The sequence below is a fragment of the Marmota marmota genome, unplaced genomic scaffold (genome assembly GCF_001458135.2).
Source record: "Marmota marmota marmota unplaced genomic scaffold, marMar, whole genome shotgun sequence".
In the NCBI taxonomy this organism is placed as follows: domain Eukaryota; kingdom Metazoa; phylum Chordata; class Mammalia; order Rodentia; family Sciuridae; genus Marmota; species Marmota marmota.
This window is the reverse complement of record NW_026000211.1, coordinates 33093729-33114508: the sequence shown is the minus strand read 5'-3', so window position 1 is coordinate 33114508 and position 20780 is coordinate 33093729. Positions and strand designations below refer to the sequence as shown.

General features: G+C 36.3%; 1 protein-coding gene across 3 annotated transcripts in view; it reads left to right on the top strand.

The window, feature by feature from the left end:
- Positions 1-17539, top strand: part of Diaph3 (diaphanous related formin 3) — a 475858-nt gene extending 458319 nt beyond the window's left edge. For all 3 annotated transcript variants that reach the window (XM_048791762.1, XM_048791763.1, XM_015486017.2), the window contains one exon: positions 16340-17539. In XM_048791762.1, coding sequence (XP_048647719.1) covers positions 16340-16602 — 263 coding nt within the window. In that variant the 3' untranslated portion in view covers positions 16603-17539. The remainder of the gene's footprint in view (positions 1-16339) is intronic.
- Positions 17540-20780: the final 3241 nt, after the last annotated feature.

The window sequence follows — 20780 nt, the reverse complement described above, 5'->3', positions numbered from 1 at the left end:
TTTTCTCACCTTGATAACTCTAGATGCCCTGAAATCCTCAACCTTGATTTTAAGTGTACTGCTGTGATCATGCTTCAAAAGAAAGCTGTCAGATTATTTTAAATGATGAAGAGCTGTAATTCACAAGCATTACAGTAGCTGCCATTCTCACTGGCTATAATATTCAGAATTTGGATATCCACCCACCTTATCCCCATCAAATTAGCACATAAATACATACCACAGGATTTATCACTGTAGCCATAAATTTAATGATACTACATGTAAACAAACGAGTTTCCCAAAGATATAGATTACATTGAAAGTCTTAGAAGTTTTTTTCCTTTTTTACTACATTAAATGACATTTCTTGATCAATTTTTCCCAGGTCTAGATCATTCTGTTTTAACCCAGAGTTACGTGTCTTTGGGGGTGTTATTAACTATTGTTACCATCAGAAAGAAAGGTTTCTGATAATAGGATCCCTTACAAAGCCTTGCATCTGTACTTTGCAGACAGTTTTTACATAAATATCCTTGATAGATTTGGCTTATATGATCATCCTTAGTTTAAAAAAAAAAAGTGCTTTAGTCTAGAGGGATTAATTTCTTAAGGATATAAAACAAGAATGGTAGAGCCAAGAAGAAGTCCTTACAATTTTTTCCTTTTACATATGCACTAACCAATAGGAGCCCTATTATCTAAATAGTCACAAATGCCCAGGTTGCAACTAACCAGATGAGCTAGAGGAAATTGTTTTTGGTTCTCTTTTATGTAAATCTAAAGAACAAACAAATCAATAGTCGTGCAACTTCATAAACCAAAGGGTTCCGTGGCAGTGAGCTCAGTTAAAACTAAATCTGTAGAGACAGGAGGGAAGTAGAGAAAGCTTACCTGGCCTCCCGTGAAAGGGCTTTCCATTTGCCAGAGGAAGCTGCAGAGCCCGCTCCAGGGTACCCAGAGGGAGTACAGCAGCAAACCAAGAACATGGTCAGGGTCTCACACAATAGCTGTGCTCTTGGCCTTGACTTTATTCTACATAATAGGGATGGTAGCAACTTCACAGGGTCTGTTGTTAAAGCTCCTTGTCAGATCCAGCACTCGGAGGCAGAGTAAATGGTAGCATTATGACCACCTTAAGAACTTTTCTACCTTTTATTATAGAGTATAGTAGAAGAGACAGTTACTGAATACATAATTACACAAACACATCATGTTTATGGAGAAGTGTTAGGAAACACTCGGGTGTTATAGGAATGGACAACAGGGAGTGAGGGGTACTGAGGAAGTGACTTCCTGTGCTGAAGCACTTTTAACTTACTTTCTGGCTTGTGAAAATGGACACCTGGAACATCCAGCTCTTAGGAGAGGCCCAGGTGAAATGAAGAATTCAGGTCATCCTTCTCCTTTCAGTGTGGCACAGGTAACAGTGTGGGGCGGGGAGGGTGCGGGTGCTCAGTGAAAGAATGTCCATGGCAGCCACCATATCCACATCTGGGATACAGCTGTCTTAGACCCAGGACTTCTGGTTATAAACCCATTTCTTCCTTACCTATTTTCTTCATCTTCTTCCCTATTCATCCTTTATAAATCGTTCTAGATATGACCACTCCATGCCTGTATATTTACAGACTCCTTTTTTTTTTTTTTTTGTCTTTCACTGAGTTCCCCCCAAATGTCCTGGTTTTTTAGTTATCCTTTGTTTCCCTTTAATTAGTCCCCATAACCTATTTTTCCTTCATTCACCATCTCTGCTACAAATGACCTCCCTATCTGCCCTATGTACTTTCTTTTGAAATGTAACCCAGCTATAGCACTTAAACTGTTATGTTTATTGAGACATAGATCCTGATTTTGCCAAAAGCCATAATTCAAATCACATTCAATAGTGAATTTTTTAAAATGAGAGGCATAATAAACTACTCAGGACACTTTGAGCAATTCTTGCTGTTTCTCCCTAATATATGGGACGGGTAATAAGCAGATATCTCTGTGGACACACATGTATAGATGTGGCTGGACGAGCTTACTGAAGGCAAGGACAGTGTTCACCCCCTGCCATGTCCCTGACACCTAGCACAACATAGTGCACTGTACGTATTCAGTGTTTTCTGTCTAAATTAAAGTATATTGTCCCTCTTATATCCTGCTATCCCTAAGAATTATGAAGCAATCTTTGTTCTCTTGAATATAGAATCTTATGAAAAACGGCACATCTGTCTGCATGTAAAGTACTGTTTTAAACACAAGAAATGGAAAGAACAGACTCCAAGTTGTTATGGTCTTGTCACTAGACTTACATAGGTGACAGCAACACAACAAGACATGACACCAGGCAGCGCAAGATACACCACACATAAGAGGTAAAGTAGAAGGTGGCATCTGATGAGATTTGAGAGATTATAGATTATCAGAGACAATAAGGACTGGAGATCAGAGGGGGTACTATTAGAATTCAATGCATACATACAAATAAAACAACTAAAGGAATTACATCATTCCTAAAAGAATAGGCATATCCTACAGCATAGATTACTAGTAAGAGAAAACTATATGCTCAAGCTTTAGAATTTAAAATACATTGAGGCTTTTTTGGTTAGCTCATTTTACTTTTTTAAAAAAAAAAATAGTAATTTTAGAAGTCTGGACGCTTCACTTGGTACAAAATGGATAGTACTTATTAAAATGTAAGGTTTTCGTGCAATAATTTCAACTATAACTACCTTTGAACATCTTCTAATGTACTAGTGAATATGGGTCATGGCTTTTACTGCTTCTGTGAATAGTTGCATAGCAAGGGTAAGAATAAATGCTTTATACCTTATAAGCAAAAATATTAGAAACAAATATACCTTGTTTTCTCTAAAAAGAGAACTGAATAGGTTTTAAAGATATTTTTGAGAAATAATATCAGTAAAAATGAAGTGTCTTATAATTCCCTTTGGTTCCTTGTGTTAACATTGGAATGCTGCCGGTGTCTCCAGCATTCAGTTTTAAAATCAACAATGCTGTAGAATGAAGCTGGGAGTTAAATCAGAGGTCTTGGACTGGGGACATAGCTTTGCCCTAACTTAACTGATGTCAGGGGCAAGTGTCTAAACCCCTCACAACTCCCTCCCTAGTCAGTGAGCTGGAGAGAATGAAGTTCATTCTTCTTTAGGCCACATTATTATTCATGTTAAAGCACTATGTGCAGATCTGGCATTTATAAGTGCTCAAACATGTTAGTATAATTTTAATAAACTTGAAAATATTATTAATAAGATGGCAAGAAAGTGAATGCAATTTTGTTACAATTTATTTTGTTAAATCTGAGCTCTATGTGGATTGTGCTTTAGTTCAAAATTTTGTTGTTTTTCACATGTGTCTGGTATGTCTCATAGTAAACCTGGACAGAGAAGTGACTGCCCCCACTAATATTTGGTAAATAGAACTATAAATCTGTAAGATAACAACATTTGTACAGACAGAGGACATTATAGAAATAAAATGACTCATAGCAGAACCTTGAGGGTTTCTTATCAAATGGAAAACTGCAGAACATGTCACTCTTGTGTTCCATGCCAACAGCCTTTTCATGTCATGAGATTCCATTAATTGCAAAGACTTCTAGATTCCATTAATCACAATGGTTTATTTTTCCTCTTCCAAATAGAATGTGAGTCACTAGAAATAGAATTGACAAACATATTAATATCAGACATAACTTATAAAAGAAATCACTATGTGCCATATGTAATTATTCAAGGTACTATAAAGCCCACTAACTGTCTGACCTCTAGTGGCTGTAACTTACAGCTGCATCTCATTTGATGGTTTTAAAAAAAAAAAAAAAAACGGAGACTAAGGAAAGCATCTCGATCCTAACAATAAAGCTCTGTAAGTATATAATTAACTTCCCTGAATTTTCACTATTCTAATTGTTGAGGTACTATTTCAGAAGACAGAGTCCTGAACTAGCTTTGTTACTGAGTACAGGTGCTTAAAATGTATCAGCAGACCCTGCCTTGGGGCTGTAGCCAAGCAATGTCCACAGTATCTTCAACAGACATTCCTGTGCTCAGAGCCAGCTCCCAGAATCACTGCTCATCCATATTTCATAGGCTTGTATGAAATGTTTTTAAAACATTAAGAGAATTCCTATGTATTATATGCATTTTATTAAGTATCTATATGCATAATCTTTCATAATGTGTAGATGTGTGGGTGTATTGAATATTTTCACATTGATGGCACTACTGTCCCTCATGCTTTATCATGTTTTTGAGAAAGGCCTATCTGAGTTAGAGTATTATGTATGACCAAGAAACAGATTGGAATTGACCATCAATTTGGGGACATAAACCTTCTGATTAATCTGAACCACTAAACTTATATAATGCCCCATTGAAGAAGACTAAGAAAATGTATATTTATGAAAAAGAATATTTAATATTTTCCTTTGTCTTTAACATAAACCATATAGGAATGTTTGGTATAATTTTTTTCTTTTTATATCTCATTTAACAGAACTCTAATTTACCTCAGTGGTTTAATGAACTGTGAATTGCTAGACTATGGCTAGTATAGGTCTCCAATATGTTTTCGGAATTTCAAATACCATGTGGATTATAAAGTTCCATATGCTCCAAGGCCTTTTAGCTGATGCCTATAGCTCTTTTAAGAGGAAGAATGAAGAATGGAGCAAGGAATATTCACCTTATCTTGCCTCCTGGTCATTTCTCCTGTGGCCAGCACCCTCTTTAGCTTTCCAAGAGTCCTGCACGCTCATTTCTTTCTTTCTGCCCACTGTACAGTACATTTCTACTGCTGTGTTTTGTGTTACCATAGAGACAGGAGGTGCTCCAAAGCCCCAGGAAGACGAGTGGAAGCAGGTCTTTGAGTTAACAGTCCCTGCTGAGGAGAGGAGCCCGAGGCAGGAATCTATAGCAGTAAACGGAAAGAGGGAATTGTGTGGTCCGATCCATTTGTGTCTCCACAGAGTCACAGGAAGCACAGGCTCAGCCAAGGCAGCATTAAAAATGAGTTGTTTACAGAAACCAATGTTTCAGAGATCTCAGTGCAGCCTGGGGTTTCATAGAAACCAAACTTGGTGTTTTATTTGCAAGAAAATAACTGGTGACATTGACCTATTCCTTTTACTGTTTTCATCATTAAAAGGGAAAAGCTTCTAAGAAAGGTTCTCTTTGCCTGACTTATTTTGAGGATCAAAAATCTCACCTTTAAAATGAAAGTCGATATTCTTTCGTCCAGCCAAAACCAGCAGAAGCGACTCTGCACCCGGCTCCAGGTCACTGATCTAAACATACTAGTTCTAGAAATGAGTAGTATATATTTACCCTCAATTGTCATGCATTCCCTCCATATTTTAGATTACTTAAAGCTTTTGAACATTTCTCTGGATGTATTAAATTGTTATATTTCCTACTATGTTATTTTAACTCATGCCATATTTTTATTTAGGAAAATGCTGCTGAGGAATTTTTTAAATATCTATTTTGTAGTTGTAGTTGGACACAATACCTTTATTTTATTTATTTAAATGTGGTGCTGAGGATTGAATCCAGGACCTTGTACGTGCTAGGCGATCAATTGACCACTGAGCCACAACCCCAGCCTTGAAGGTTTTTAAATAATATTTTTTCTCTTGTTTTTTTCCCCTGAGATATAATGTAAGGCCCTGTAATAAAAGGGGGGAAGAATATAAAGATAAAAATTTTAATAAGCAATAGATGTTCTGTCAAATACCCTTTGAAACCAGTTTCTCTTTTGGAGTAGGAGAAGATCCATCCTCAAAGTATTTGTTAGATTTCTGTCACAGATCTTGTAGTCTAGGCAGGGAACAAATTCAGAGAAATTCAGAACACCTCAACATTGCTTCCAAAGTTACCTGTGCAAAAATTGTCCTTTGGAAGAATAAGACCAGTATCTACCAATTTGTAAATAGGTTAGTGTCCTCTGACGTACTCACTTGCCTCAAACTGCCAGTGGGAGGCAGTAGTGTACTAGCCTGAGCTACACTCTTCAAGGTAACATCTATGACTCATGCCAGATTCCTTTATTTCATTCATTTTCTAGAAATACATGAAACTAAAATCTTAGAAATAGTTTCAGATTTCATAATGAGAAATTGGTACCATCAACAGGACAAAAGAATGTTGCTATGCCATGATAGAACAGTCTATCGGCTTCTACCAGTGGCAACCCATGAACTTCACCCTACATGTGTAGGTCCTGATCCGATATGAGTAGAGGAATGGCATGGAATAAAGGTTAACCTTGTTTGGGAAAGGAGCACAATGATGTTATCACATTAGAGCCCTCTGATTTTCATGATTTACAAAAACATCATACAGAACTATGAAGTAAAGATAGAAAAATCTCTGAATGGTAACATTGTTTCCCTGTTCTCAGGGGGCTGGATAAACATGTCAGAACATAACAATAGCAGCTGTAGGCTTGTCATTATTAGAATTCAAGTGTCATGAGTATATTTTTAATCTTTGGCCATTTTCTATTTTGCCATTCACAAAATCCAAATTACCTAGAAATGTATAACTATTCCTCCTTTATATAAACAAAATCATAATGAATGCTAATATTGGAACACTGCATTCTTTCATTTGGTTCTTTTTCCTTCTATTATATATGATTTCACTAAAGGGTTTTCTTCATTTATTGACTAATCTCAGTAGGTTATATATTGGAGAATTTTTCTCCCCCAGCCTTTGGGTATGTTTATATCTACAACTTATGAAGTTCAAACAGCACTTTTTTTGGTACCAAGGATTGAACCCAGGGGGAGCTTAACCACTAACCCACATCCCCAGCCCTTTTTTATATTTTATTTAGAGAAAGGGTCGAGTTGCTTACGGTCTTGCTAAGTTGCTGAGGCTGGCTTTGAACTCAAAATGCTCCTGCCTCAGCCTCCCAAGCCACTAGGATTACAGGCATGGTCCACCACGCCCAGCTACAGCATATAATACATTATTTATTTGTTGACTAACCATAATCAGTGTACAGTCTGTGAATAGAACAAAGCCAAATTTACTACTGATCCATACAAATGTCAGACTCAGACTCTTTTAGTAACTTTGGTTCTAGCCAGGTGAACTAATATCTCCATATACACATTTATAATTTATTTATAAGTCTAAGAAATAGACAATACTAATTTCCATTAGTATATAGATTATTATGATTTGAACTTTAAAGTTTAGAAAATTGTTTATTTTTGTCATAACTCCTAAATTCTTTTTAATAGTAATCAATAGTACAAACTAAACTGGAGATAAAAGTATTCAAACCAACCCCAGAAACATTAAGAATTAATGGCACTGTTGTAAACTCCAGGTTCTAGACCTGTGCTTCCCTATATAGTAGCTACTAGCCAGAGTGGCTCTTAAATTCTTGAAATATAACTACTCAGAATTAAAGTGTATTACAGATACAAAATCTACACTTGGTTTTGAAAGGCTAAAGATTTCATTCATGTTTTTTTTTTTGCTTAGATATTGAAATATTTGTCAATAGGTTAAATATAATACAATATTAAAATTAATTTCACCTGATTTTATTCAATATTTAGTGTGGCTTCTAAATTTTTATATTGCACATAGCCCACTTTTGTGATTCTCATTTTATTTCTGTTGGACAGTACTGCTATAAACTAAAAACTGGGTCCTCAAGGCACCAGAAAGCAAAAAATTTATATATACATTAAACAAAATGATGTTAATCAGCTTAATTTTTATTCAGATACTGTTATTCCAAAGTGTGTTCTTTGGAATGGATTAATACAAATGTTAAATGAAGCAAGGTAATAAAACCTTGCCATGCTTAGGTTCTGCCACTGAGGAAATATGATATGAGGCAACTGTTATGAGATGAGTTTAGGGACACGCCAGTGAATACAGAACAAGATGCCCACCTTCACACACTTATATGTGAGCAAGTTAGACCATGGTTAGATGGATATAAGGTAGTTTCCTTACTTCTTGAAAATGTTAATGTGTTTATATAGGGTGAATCTAATATATATTTAGGAACAGGCTAGGGAGAAGAAAAATGACATTTCCATGTACACAGTCATATAACATTATTTTAATATAAAATTTTCTTTAGTACAAACATACTCCAGGATTGAATTCTCTAATGAATAAAATCAGATTGTTCTAAGCAGATTCTTATTAAGCATATATTGATAATCAATCTCAAGTATTCAGTCTATGTGGAATTTTTTTTAATTTCTCAATTTTTTATTTATTTTTTCCATTGATGTTTCTTCTATTTTATTTTTTTTCTTTGTATATAACAGCAGAATGCATTACAATTCATACATATATAGAGTATATGGAAATTTTTTAAAGGTTGTACTCAAAACAAGTACATATTTAGAGAATCCTTTTATGTTTATGTCAGAGGAATAAATGCTTAATAAGTGTGGGGATTTAATAACTATCTTTTAGGGTTGTTGTAAAAATTTTAAAATAGTATATAAAGGATTTATGAGATATATAGTGTTTAATATCTTTACTGTCAAACCCTACCCTTGTGTTCTTGAAATACCAGATCAACCAATCGAATTATTTATTACCTGCTATTTACTACCTGACAGTTTTAGAAATGTTTATTTAGTAGCTGTTAAGTTACATAAGACAGCTGTCAAGAACAGTAGGACTGTAAACAGATGCTATTATTGGTTTAATATGAAGAAGATGCTGTTTTTGGATGTGAAAGTTCAGTTTGAAATGTTGTTATCAGAAGTAATGGTAGGTCATTTATGGTGAGATGTTTAGAGAAGCCACGTGGACACCATTTTGAAGCTCTGTTGGCAGGGCTGGAAATGCAGATGTGGTATCTTCTTCCCAAAGGAAATGAAGTTCTAAGATCTTAGAGAATGTAAAAAGGGCAGAAAAATAGGCCAAGGATCTAAAAAATGGCCACATCAAGAGCTCTGGTTGGGAGCATTGATAAAGTAGAATAAATTTCCAAAGAGTAAGCATGGTAAAGGGCTATATCATGATAGAACGAGTTAACTAGGAGTCTGAGAACTTGCGTTTTATCTCTGCTCTGCCTGAAAGTTGGTTGCTTCCTCAGCTTTATTTAAAACATGGTAAATATTCTCACATCACCTCTTTCACAAGGGAGTTATAAGAATCAAATGCATGGGTACATCAAGAAAATGTTTGCGAACTATATATAAATGTTTATAATGGCAGTGCAGTTATTTGATATTATTAATTATATAATAGAATCTAAGTTGTGAATATTCTGCAATGAATCATGACACCAACTACATAGTGTTAAGCCAGATTTCACAAGACATAGTCGTGCAAAAGACTAACCTCAGTTCAGATACCAGGAACAAATTTGGGGGTCACCAGGCAGCCTTCACTCTGACCAGCTGGCTACAAGTTCAGTGGTTCCTACCACCCTCTCAGTTTCAATAATATGCTAGAATGACAAGATTCAGGAAAGCCCAATACTTGCTAATACAGCTTAATTATAGTACAAAGATACAAATCAGAACCAGCCAAAGGAAAAGACACTTGATGTTTCATGCTGTCTTCTAGGACACACCATCCTCTCAGCACAATGATGTGTGACAATACACAGTATTATCAGTCCTCCCTATCTATGGATTTCACATGCCAACTGCAGATTGAAAATATTTTTTAAATATGTATCTGTATTGAACATCTACAAACTTTTATTATTCTTTAAGCAGTACAATATAACTTTTTAGATAGCATTTACTTTGTAGTAGTTATTATACAGACATAATTTAAAGTACATGGAGAATGTGCATAGGTTACATGCAAATGCTAAACTATTTTATATAGGGGACTCAAGCTTTCTGAGACTTTGGGGTCCCAGCAGAGTCCTGTAACCAATGGCCTGTAGACACCAAGAGATAAGTATACTGCTAACCAGGAAATCTCACCTGAACTTCAGTGCCCTGAGTTTATATTAAGGCTTCATTACTTAGGCATTATTGATTTGCCACAAGATTAAATTCAAACTCCAGCCCCTTTCCACTCATTGGAGATCAAGTTGCTATCGCTTGGCTCCAAACCTCAACCCTCTAAAGATGTGATTGGTCTTTCTGGCTTGACCAGTCCCTACCTGATGTCATTCATTACCATTAACTATCTATGGGCCCACCATGAGTTACCTAATTAGCATACCATCTAATTAGCAAACCATCAGGTTATGTTGTCAAACTGCAAGTCTGAGGGTCTCACCATGAGTAATAACAAAATTCCAAGGGTTTAGAGGCTATCTCATAGGAACTAGGACAAAGGCCAACCAAATTTATTATTACATGCATTCCAAAATGTTATAGATGTCAAGTGAAAATGAAGTGGCATGAGGAAAGTCTGTTGAATTTAGGAATTTTAGACTTTGGATAATTTATAGGGAGCAGTTCCAATAGAGGTATGATTAAAAATCAAATTAAAATTGCTAAGAATTGAGTGGAGCCCAGCACTGGGATTACATGCTTGTAATCCCAGTATGTAATCCCAGTGACTTGGGAGGCTGAGTCTAGAGCATTATAAGTTTAAGGCCAGACTCTGTCTTAAAATAAAAAGCACTGTGACGGTAGCTCAGTGTTAGAGCACCCCTAGGTTCAATCCTTAATACTGAGGAAAAAAAAAAAACTGAGTAGAAAGATTTTTTTTAAATGTGGAAAGATTTATATTATTATTGTCTTTACATCAAAGAGATTAGACCTGTCCTGTGCTCAAGTGCCTGAACAAAACGGAGACTCAGAGCCCAACCAGTATAGGAAATGGCAAAATGGCAGTGCTGTCTTCAAACTTGCAAAGGATAATGACACAGAACAAGTCTAAGTAGAAATTAGATAGATAGATAGATAGATAGATAGATAGATAGATAGATAGAAGGTTCTATCTTACTTATCAATTATCTCCTGTACCCAAATATATTTTTGTGTTTTTTTTTAAATAACTGGTTTCAATAAAAGTTTCTTGGCACTCCTAAATGATTTTAACCATATACAAAATGCCCTTTTGCTCTTTATCACTTTTATATATTTTCAATACATAAGATAAAATAAACAGCAAAATGAAACCAAGGGAAAACAATTATTTATAGCCTCAATAAATCAACAGTAAGGAAAACCATAGGGACATGGGCTGCTGGTGGCCAGCACTAACTTCAGTTATTGCATAGATTAAAAACATATATTTGTCACACACTTTACTATCACATAGACCCTGTGGTGCTTTAAAAATTATATTTATGGGTTATTTTTGTCTTTCACCAAAGTAAAGCCATTGCTAGGTTGAAACAAAACAGCTACTTAGTAGGTCAAAGTAATAGTTAAAGAATTGTAAGAACAGACCAAATTTCAGGAAGACTAAAGAGATACAATCATTGAGGACACCAGAGTTCTATATTCTTTCCCCCCATCAAGGCTGCCACAGACTCACCATTGACCACAAAAGGCAGGAGCTCAATTTTATTTTTCATCTGAGACTTGGCACTTCTAAGAAGCCAGTGCCCATTAGACCACAGTGTGCTGGGGGATCAATACTGACTTAAAGGGAAAAAGGCCTCTTTCTGAACCATAGCTGATCCTTCCTGCAGTGGAGAGGGTTCCCCCAAGGAACTCAGCTCAAGAAGCATAACAACTGCTAGCAGAAATATTTCCTCATTTAGATGCCAAGTTGCAAATTGTGTTTTCTGGTGGTGATGGTGGTGGGTTTTTTGTTTGTTTGTTTGTTTGTTTTTTCAGAATCTTTCCTAGTTACTTGTCTTTTGTGTGCTACTCAAGAAACAACAGAAATGTTAGTGCAGAGTGGTAGAGAGTTTTTTGAACTTGCTCTGTCATCCAGATCTGAACTTTGCTAAATGTTATGTCAGGGGACCCAACAATGGATGTAGTTTATAGCCTGGTTTTTAAGTCCAGTGGGATCAAAGAACTGTTCAACTTTTAATTCATTTTCAGGGGAGGGGCTTCAGATTTAATCCTTATAGTAAGAATCATATGAAGCCTCCCTTAAAGTAAAATAGCATGTATTCTCATCCTGTTTATTTCCACAGAAACACAAATACAAGATATGTGGATTGAATTCCCTTACTGAATTGGTACTAAGAATAGCAGTTGGTTTGTTGCCTATCGGTACTACAGTCACCAGTGGCCCTGAATATTGGCAAGAGTCCTAGATATATCATACGCAAACATCAATTGTAATATCCTAAAGGGGAAAAAAGCTGAGGGTTTGATTCATAAAATAGCACAAACATACTCCCTTTGGAGGATTAAGCAATCATCCTACTTTGACTTAATATTTTTAGTTTCCACTTTAAAATAGGTATCTATGAGTTAGGGAGAAAGAAATGCTTCTCTTTTAATTGATACCCCAACCTTATTTTTCATTGTTTGCTTGTGTCCAAGTGGGTCATCTTGAAAACTATGTAATTTCATGTGTAAAGGATGAGCCCACTTACATCAAATGAAAATTTGTTGATGGCTCCAAACATGTATAAAAAGTTCTGTCCAATTTACAGGATTGTCATCCTGTCTTGTTTGGAAGTCAACCATTTAGAAACAGTGCATCTGTTCATGTGGAATTTAGGTCTCTAGTGCAGCCCACACAAAGCCACCAATCCGACACCTGCCCTTGAACCACCATTGCAATAAGATTTTTACATAAGTGTGAACTTCTAACTTGGGAGGCTTCTTTGTCTGAAATCATTTTCTCTAGTTATAGTGCGATAAGGTGACTATTCCAACCCAGCTTTGTTTATTTACTTTCCCATTTAAGATATGACTCCCTCAGCTCCATAGTTTTGGTCTCCAATGGCTGGGAACAAAGCAAAAAGAAGCTGAGGACCAGGATGGGGCTTTTGGGTGTGCTGAGAGAGAAATGAATACTGGAAGTGAAAAATTGTTATCTAGGGACTTCTAACAGAGCTATAAATGCATCCTTTAAAAGACCCTGTGCATTGTCTTTTTAGTTCTTCAGTGGTCTCAGTAATGGCCTCTTTCCTTTTTATACTGTATTATCAGTTGCTTCTCATGAAAGATTCTCCACCTGAAACCACAGAGGAGTTAAATACCATCTTAGTTATTCTCTCATCATTTTGTCCCTAAAGCAACCCCACAGCTATTTTGAGTTGCTCAAAAGGATAGAAATGCTGTTGCTTGCATTGGCCCACCTATTGTTATTCACCTAAGCCTCCAGAGAAGTTCAAAGACCAAACAGTAAAAGAAAAACTCAGGCTATGCTAGGCATTTCATCCTTGGATCTGGTACAGATCCAGTAACAGAGGACTAAGATGTCCAGATGGATATACAATCCTTGTTTTGGGCAACACAGAGTTCATTAGTGACCTTAACAAGGACTGTTTGAGAAGACTAACGTGTCAAAAGCATGATTATAGTGGGTTCCAGAGAAAAATGGGAAGAGAGGAATTAATACAGTAAGCCTGGGCAATTCTTTCAAGATGTTTTGCTTTAAAGGGAGTCAAGAACTGAGTTTGTAGCTGGAGCAGGATATGGAGGCAAATAGGGATTTTTTTTCTCCTTCTCAAGTTTGGAGTTATCACAACACATTTGTATGCTAAGGGGATGATCAAGAGGAGAGGTAAACCTTCACAATGCAGAAGGGAGGGCACAGCTGCCAGAGGGATATCTTGCAGTAGACAAGCCAGATTAGCATCTATGTGAGGGGTCACTCTCAGAGGGGAGCACAGAAGGTTGGGCAGTCCTACTGTGGGGGAGAGGCAGAGGTAGACAACAGATTTTGTGGGGAGCTGGGAGTTCTCTTCTGATTGCTATGACTGAGTTAAATGAGAATGCAGGAGGACATGTTGGAGGTTTGAAGAGATAGTAGAAGGTGTGAAATAGTTGTCTAGGAGAAAGGAAGAATGAATGGACTGGGGAATTGTAGTGGGATTCAGGTCTTGCTTGAAATTCATGGTCATGAATTTAAGTGAGAGCAGGACAGAAAAGAAGATATGTGTGACCTTGGGCATACTGTGAAAAGGTTGTTTACAAAGGTATACTATCTACTTTACAAAGTTAGTATGAGGATTCAGTGTGTGAGAAAGCATTTCAAAGTATAAGTACAGGACATCATTATTATGAAACTTGGCTTTGCATTACTTAGCACTTTCCTTGGGCAAAAAGCTTTCCAGATTTAAGACAGACTCAGTGTCTCTAGAGACAGCAGCTGGCTTCTGCCACTGACTTAGTTACTGAGTGTAAGCAACTGACTTAACCTCCATTTGCTTTTACCCCTCAAACTATAAAATGAGGGTGGTAATGCTTAAAGGGCAGTGAATGCTTTACAAGTTAAGAGTGCCATATAAACACAAGCTACTCATAAGGTGGCATCAGCCCTCACCGTCACTGTCACTAGAAAGTCAGAGAGCCTCCAAATAAGCCCTAAGCCTTGGGTGAGAGATGCCCCCCTTTGAAAGCTGTGAAAGAGGAAGGAAAGGAATCGCCATGTGGGTGCCATCTGCATTACTTCCTTTAATCCTTACTCTCTGAGATTATTAGAACCTAAGACTCAAAGGGGGGTTGAGTTTCCCAGTAGAGTTTGGGTTTCATTGCAGGTTTACCTTAAAATCCCAGGTTCTTTTCACCTTGCCACATGTGGAATTGCGCTTGATTCTGTATATCCACAGAAGTTATGGGACTGAAAGCATACATTTTTTTCATATTCCAGACCTATATTTTAGCCAACCTAACCTGTTTGCAATCAGACATTTAACTAGTGTTGCCCAGTAGCGGAATAAACTGATTTGTTAGATATCCCATGATGGAGTAGTTGACAAGAAATGATAGGAACATTGGGGGAGGGGAAAAATGATTGCACTTAGCTACAAATGCACTTTTTTAAACACTCTTGGGATAGGATGGTAGGTGCTAGAAAAATTAATTCATGTGGTCATGGGAACTGCTGAACTACCATGTCCACTGTGCCATTTCTTGCAATCTGTACATTATAAGCTGCAGCACATAAACTGCTCTAAGAGAAAATCACTGCTCTATTAGATTTTGATTTTTGAGTAACAATTGCCCACCTGATAGAGAAAGTGATAAGAAAAGTGTATTTATCTTCTTCCAACAGCTAAAAGGTGATCATACTTCTAAAATTTGTTGAGATTGTCCAAGAAACTGTGTGAAATACTCATCCATCACTGGAAGCCCCTGGTCAGGAAATGACAGTGCAGTAAATATCTTCAGCAGCCACCTTTTAATGTACAAGCTGTTTTCGGTTGGAATTTTCAGCACTCACATAAAACACACTGTCATGAGTGACTGCTTGTGCTCCAAAGTCATTACTATTGGGATAATGGAACATCTCTCAGCGAATAACCAAAAAACTTTAAATGTCATGTCAAGTTTGTCGAAGCTGTTTTCAAGCCCCATTCAAGGTTACATGAATATTGAAGGTATCCGCTTTTAAGATAGGTTGTGCAGTGTGAGATCAAGGTAATTAAAAGAAATTCTAGGTCTCTTTGGGAAACTCAGTCAGCCAAGCCATTTAATCATTAGCTCTTGCAACTCTCTCCTTACTACCTTGGTACATCATTTCACCATCACTTTGAGTGTGTGTCAATGTGTACACATATTATAGATGTGCATATAGGACATAATTCTGGTTTGCTGGAAAGTTTGAATGGTCTGCCTGCTAAATTTATTATTTAAGGGAAACACTGAATTTTAAAATTCTGATTAGAGGCTTTCTTCCTTGGTTTTCTTCAAAAAGAAAATTTCATTATTATTCAAATAGTATTTATCTTGGGCCAAAATGTGTCAGATAATAAACTCTTTATCCAACACACTTTTAGTGAGCAGTTCCTTTGCACCAGGGCCATTCTAGGCACTGAGACTGCAGCAATATTTAAAAGAATGTTCCTGGTGTCTCAGAGCATAATTCTAGTAAAGAGACAGATGGTATACAAGTAAACAAATATGATGCATCTCGTGGTCCTGAGTTCTGGGAAGGAAAGGATGAGGGGCTAGAGCAATGAAAAGGATATGTACAATTCTAGAGGAATGACTAGGGGAGGAGACTCCATTTAACTGATGTTTGAGCAGAAACCTACATGAAATAGGGGACCAAACCCTGATAACCTAGTGACAGGCATTTCAAGCCTAAAGGAAGGAGAAGGTAAGCTCTGGTGCTAATGAAGTGGTTTTCTATTATGTTGCTGTATATTCTTGACCTCTACATGTTTATTTTAAATTGGATATTTTTTAGTTTAGTCTAAGAGAACTTGCTTATTATGAATAATTATTTTACATTTATGTTTTATAATGTGCCTAGTCCTCGCTTATCACAGTGACAAGTTTTATGCTTCTTTCCTGTAGAAAATCAGAAAGTGCAGTTGACAGAAGGGTCACGTTCACACTACAGTATCAATTGCAACTCCACAAGGACTACAGTCGCCAAGGAGCTTAATTATAATCCAGACACTCATACGTCTACAGGGAGGATCAAGGCAGTTGAGAAGAAGGAAGCCTGTAATGTAGAAAGTACCAGAAAAAAGGAAATGGAACTTCTTGGCTGTGTTTCTAAAAACGAATCAGTTCCCGAAGTTGAAGCCCTGCTGGCAAGATTACGAGCTTTATAAATTAAACTGGCAAAAAAATGATTAAGCCAAATATAAAGCCATGCTCTAAGCTATAACACTTGAAAAAACTGCTTTTATATAAGTGACTTTATATAGTTTTAAATTATGATATATATTAGAAAAATAAAGCTAAATACATTATTGCAATGCTTTTTCTATGTACTTGAAGTTTGGGCTTATTCAAGATTGTAATGTGCTTTAATGCTTTTTTTGTCTCCTGGTATTCATCTGTTCTATATTTGGTGGTTAAATTATACATATTGCTTTAGAGAGCAGGTAGGAGGCCATGTGTTCAGCAATGTGTCCTTAAGAAATACCATCTTTCTAAGTCACTGTAATTTTTACTATTTCAGCATTAATGAGTATCAAATCATCAGTCTTGCTACACATGCATGTATATTTATATAGGCCTAGGTTTCTCCACTGTAACATCATGAATATTAACTGAATATATCACAACTATAAGGAAATGACTGGTAAACTCTTTATCATCATTGTTTAATTCATGTTAACTTGACCCTCTAAGGGACTCGTAAGCCAACTGAGTGCATTTCCAAAAATTATATGATAGAAATGTATGTATTATCTCTACAAAATGCCTCAGCTTTTGGATAAAGTGAAAATATACAGTATGACAGTGCTGACCAAAACTCTTGGTCTTAGCCAAGAGAATATTTTTTCCCCCAGTAATTATGACTATGAAATAAAATTACCATTTTGAAACTTCCAAAGCCACAAATTTTTGGATTCCTCTGAACACACTTGGAATTTCAATTTCTTTGATCTGACAATCAATAACTTTAACAAGGATCTGAATACATGTTTCAAGGGAAGTTTTAATATGCAAATGTTGCAATTGTACCTCATTTCAGCATCATTCCTTTGTTAATTCCATATCAAAGAAAATAAACTTGCTATTTGCACTAAATGAAAAAAATTGCTTTCTTCTCCCTCTCATTAACATATTCTGTAGTAAGCTGGAGATACAGTGCTACACAGGCCAAGCACCTCTTTTGCTTTATTACATGTAATAACTAAGTGACTGCTCTTTTACTTTCAGTAAAAAGCAGTTATATAGAACTAGTCTGTGAGGTCTACTGCCTTTTATTTCCTTGTTTAAGTTGCCACCTCCTTTCGTCTCCAAGTTAATAAAATTAATTAATTAGGACTATGAACCAGGCTCTGTTTATAGACGTGGGGGAACAAGTGTTATCCATAGCCACTGTAGGAATAAATTTGCTGTATGTGTTGCTGAAATGTGAATCTTGCCCTCCAGTTGCAATTCCAATTTTCCTAAAAACAAATCTTTTTTTAAAAAAATCAAGAAAAGTGAAGGACATTTACATATTTAAGCGAGCAGAAGCCATAACATCAAGGAAGGATTGTTTTGATTAGGAAAGAATGAAAGAATTCTAACTATATGTTCTCAACATGATTTTCTGAAGACTTGGGCTTCTCAGAAAGAAAATTTAAATTTATCCACATAGTTTGGACAGGCCAGGTAGGTAGAAGCAGCCCACAGGGAGAAGCAGCCAGGCGAGTAAAGGGAAGTGAAGATGACACAGACTCCCAGGGGCAGAGAAAGACAGGAAGTCCAGCCCCAGAGCATCTGTCTAGACACAGGAGCTGAAGGACAATCTTCAAGCAGGAGGACCAGGAGCCCAAGGCTAGCAGAGCATCCACAGGACATGACCTCCCTCTCTCTGAATGATAAGAGCTGGTTTTCAAGCAGGCCTGAACAGAAAGAAGGACCCATACCTATGGAAAGCAAAACTTCAGTGAAAGAGGCTAGGTGCCAACTCAAGGAACAGATCATTCATTTTCTGTTGGAGATATTTCCCTAAGATATACCCCTTCAACAAAGGGCTAAGGGTATAATTAGGGTTTTAAAATTCATGGTATTCCTTTAGACAATTGTAGAGAAAACTATAACAATGACCTTTCATTCAAAGACAGTTTTGTTTCTGAGCAAAAAAAAAAAACAAACAAACAAAGTTTGTTCCTTTGGATTAGGTATGGTGGTTAATTTTATGGTCAATTAGACCAGGATAAGAGATACCCCAGATAACTGGCAAAATATTATTTCTAGGTATATCTGTGAGGCTATATCTGGGAGATATTATCACTGGAATCAGTAGACCAAGTAAAGATCACACTCACAGTACAGTAGGCATCATCCAGTTTGTTAAGAGCACAAATAGAAGGAAAAGCAAATTTCTTTCTCTGCTTGTACTGGGGCATTCATCTGCTCCTGCCCATAAACATTAGCCCTCTGCTTCACAGGTCATTGGGCTTAAATGAACTACACTACCAGCTTTCCCAGGCCTCCACCTTGCAAATTTTGCCTGGTGGGACCTCTCCACTGAGCCCATCACTAATAATAATAAATCATTCTACATATCTGTACATATTATATTGTTTGTTTTTCTGGAGAACCTTGACTTATACAGAAGGTAAATGTCCAACTCAAAAACATCTGATAGAGCTTAATAATCTTGACAAGGATATTCCTTCCAGGCCAGTGACAAACCCCAGATGATTCTCCCCTTTCGGCAGTGTAAAGAATTTAACTAGAACACACAGATAACTAAGCAATCACTGAGTTTTATAAAATCATAAACCTACTCTAACAATTTTTTCTAATGAAATGGTTAACTTAAAAACAATGGAAGCACTCATTTTATATGTGCCTTTTTATTTAACATATTTGAACAAGCTATGTCAAAAACACCTAGTGTTTAACAAAATACTATGTTGTCATTAAAGGAATTAAATCCTGTCATTTGTAACATGTTTGTGGAGGTCATCATGTTAAGTGAAATAGGAACAGAAAGAAAATTATCATGTAATCATACTTGTATGGAATCTAAAAACATTGATCTAACAGAAGATGAGAGTAGAATGGTGGTTACCATAGGCCCACAAGGGTGAGGTGGAAAGATGGGGAGAGGTTGAAAAATGGGGACTCAGTTTCAGTTTAGAGAGAGAAATCCTGGTGTTCTATTGCACAGTAGGGTAACTGTGCACCTAGAAAAATGATGATGTACTATATATATTTTTTAAATTTAGAAAAAAAGATTTTGAATGTTTTCGCCACAAAGAAATGATAAATGTTTGAGGAGATAGATATACTTTCCCTGATTTGAACATTACACAATGTATGTATGTATCAAAATATCACGTGGACCCTCATGTATAATTTTTATGTGTCAATACCTAAATACCTAGTGTTTATAGGAAGTGAACATTTCTATAATTCAAATCAAAGTTTTTCTAATAAATTTAGAAAATTTAATTATTCATGCCAAGTTCCTCTAAAACTGTAGATATTGTACTATTTATTCAAAATGGGAATTATTAATGATTTGAAATGTTCATTTAGTTATAGATGATTATTTCCTGCATGATTCACTTTTATTTTAAAATATCATATTCCAATGTATATCTGCATTTACAAGTTAAAAACTAAATTGTTTTGGCTACAATGTACATCTGTGCTACATTCCACCAAATTAATTGCTCTTTTTTATACATAAACACATGAATTCCAGAAGCACATTTGACAATTACTCTCATGGCAAACTTTCTTTCAGACCAAGTGACTTCTAGAAAGTAATGGGTCCTAATATGTAAACTGCTAACTTGATAGAAAACCAAAAACAGGTGACATTTTTTTCTTCTTTCATATTAATTATTAAAAGTTTTGAGATCCAGGAATTGTAGCTGGCAGTGACCCAGCACTCATTTTTGGTGAATTGTTAAATAGTAGCTTCTATGTGCCCTTGCCAGGCATGAGTGTTCTTAAAACATGACCCAGAGCCAAATTGTTTGACTGTTTTGGTCTAAGAGCCACTGTTTAACAAAATGCATGCAGTTGCCAAAGAACCACAGAGATTGGATGGAATTTCAGAATTGAATCCAAATCTCCCCATAAAAGGCAAATAATAGAACCTTAATCTATAAAAGCTCATTATTTCTAAACACACCTTTGCCTTTGAAAGTGGGTATGAGGAGAATGTCAAAACAAAAATGGGGGTAGGGTCTGGGGAAGTACAAAAGCCATCTGTGTCTTCTAATTAGGGTTTAACTGTAGAGGCCGTTGTCTCCCACACAGCTAATTATATTTTAGTGTCATATTTTACTTCAGTAGCCTCCCTTTAGGCATATGCAAGAAACAA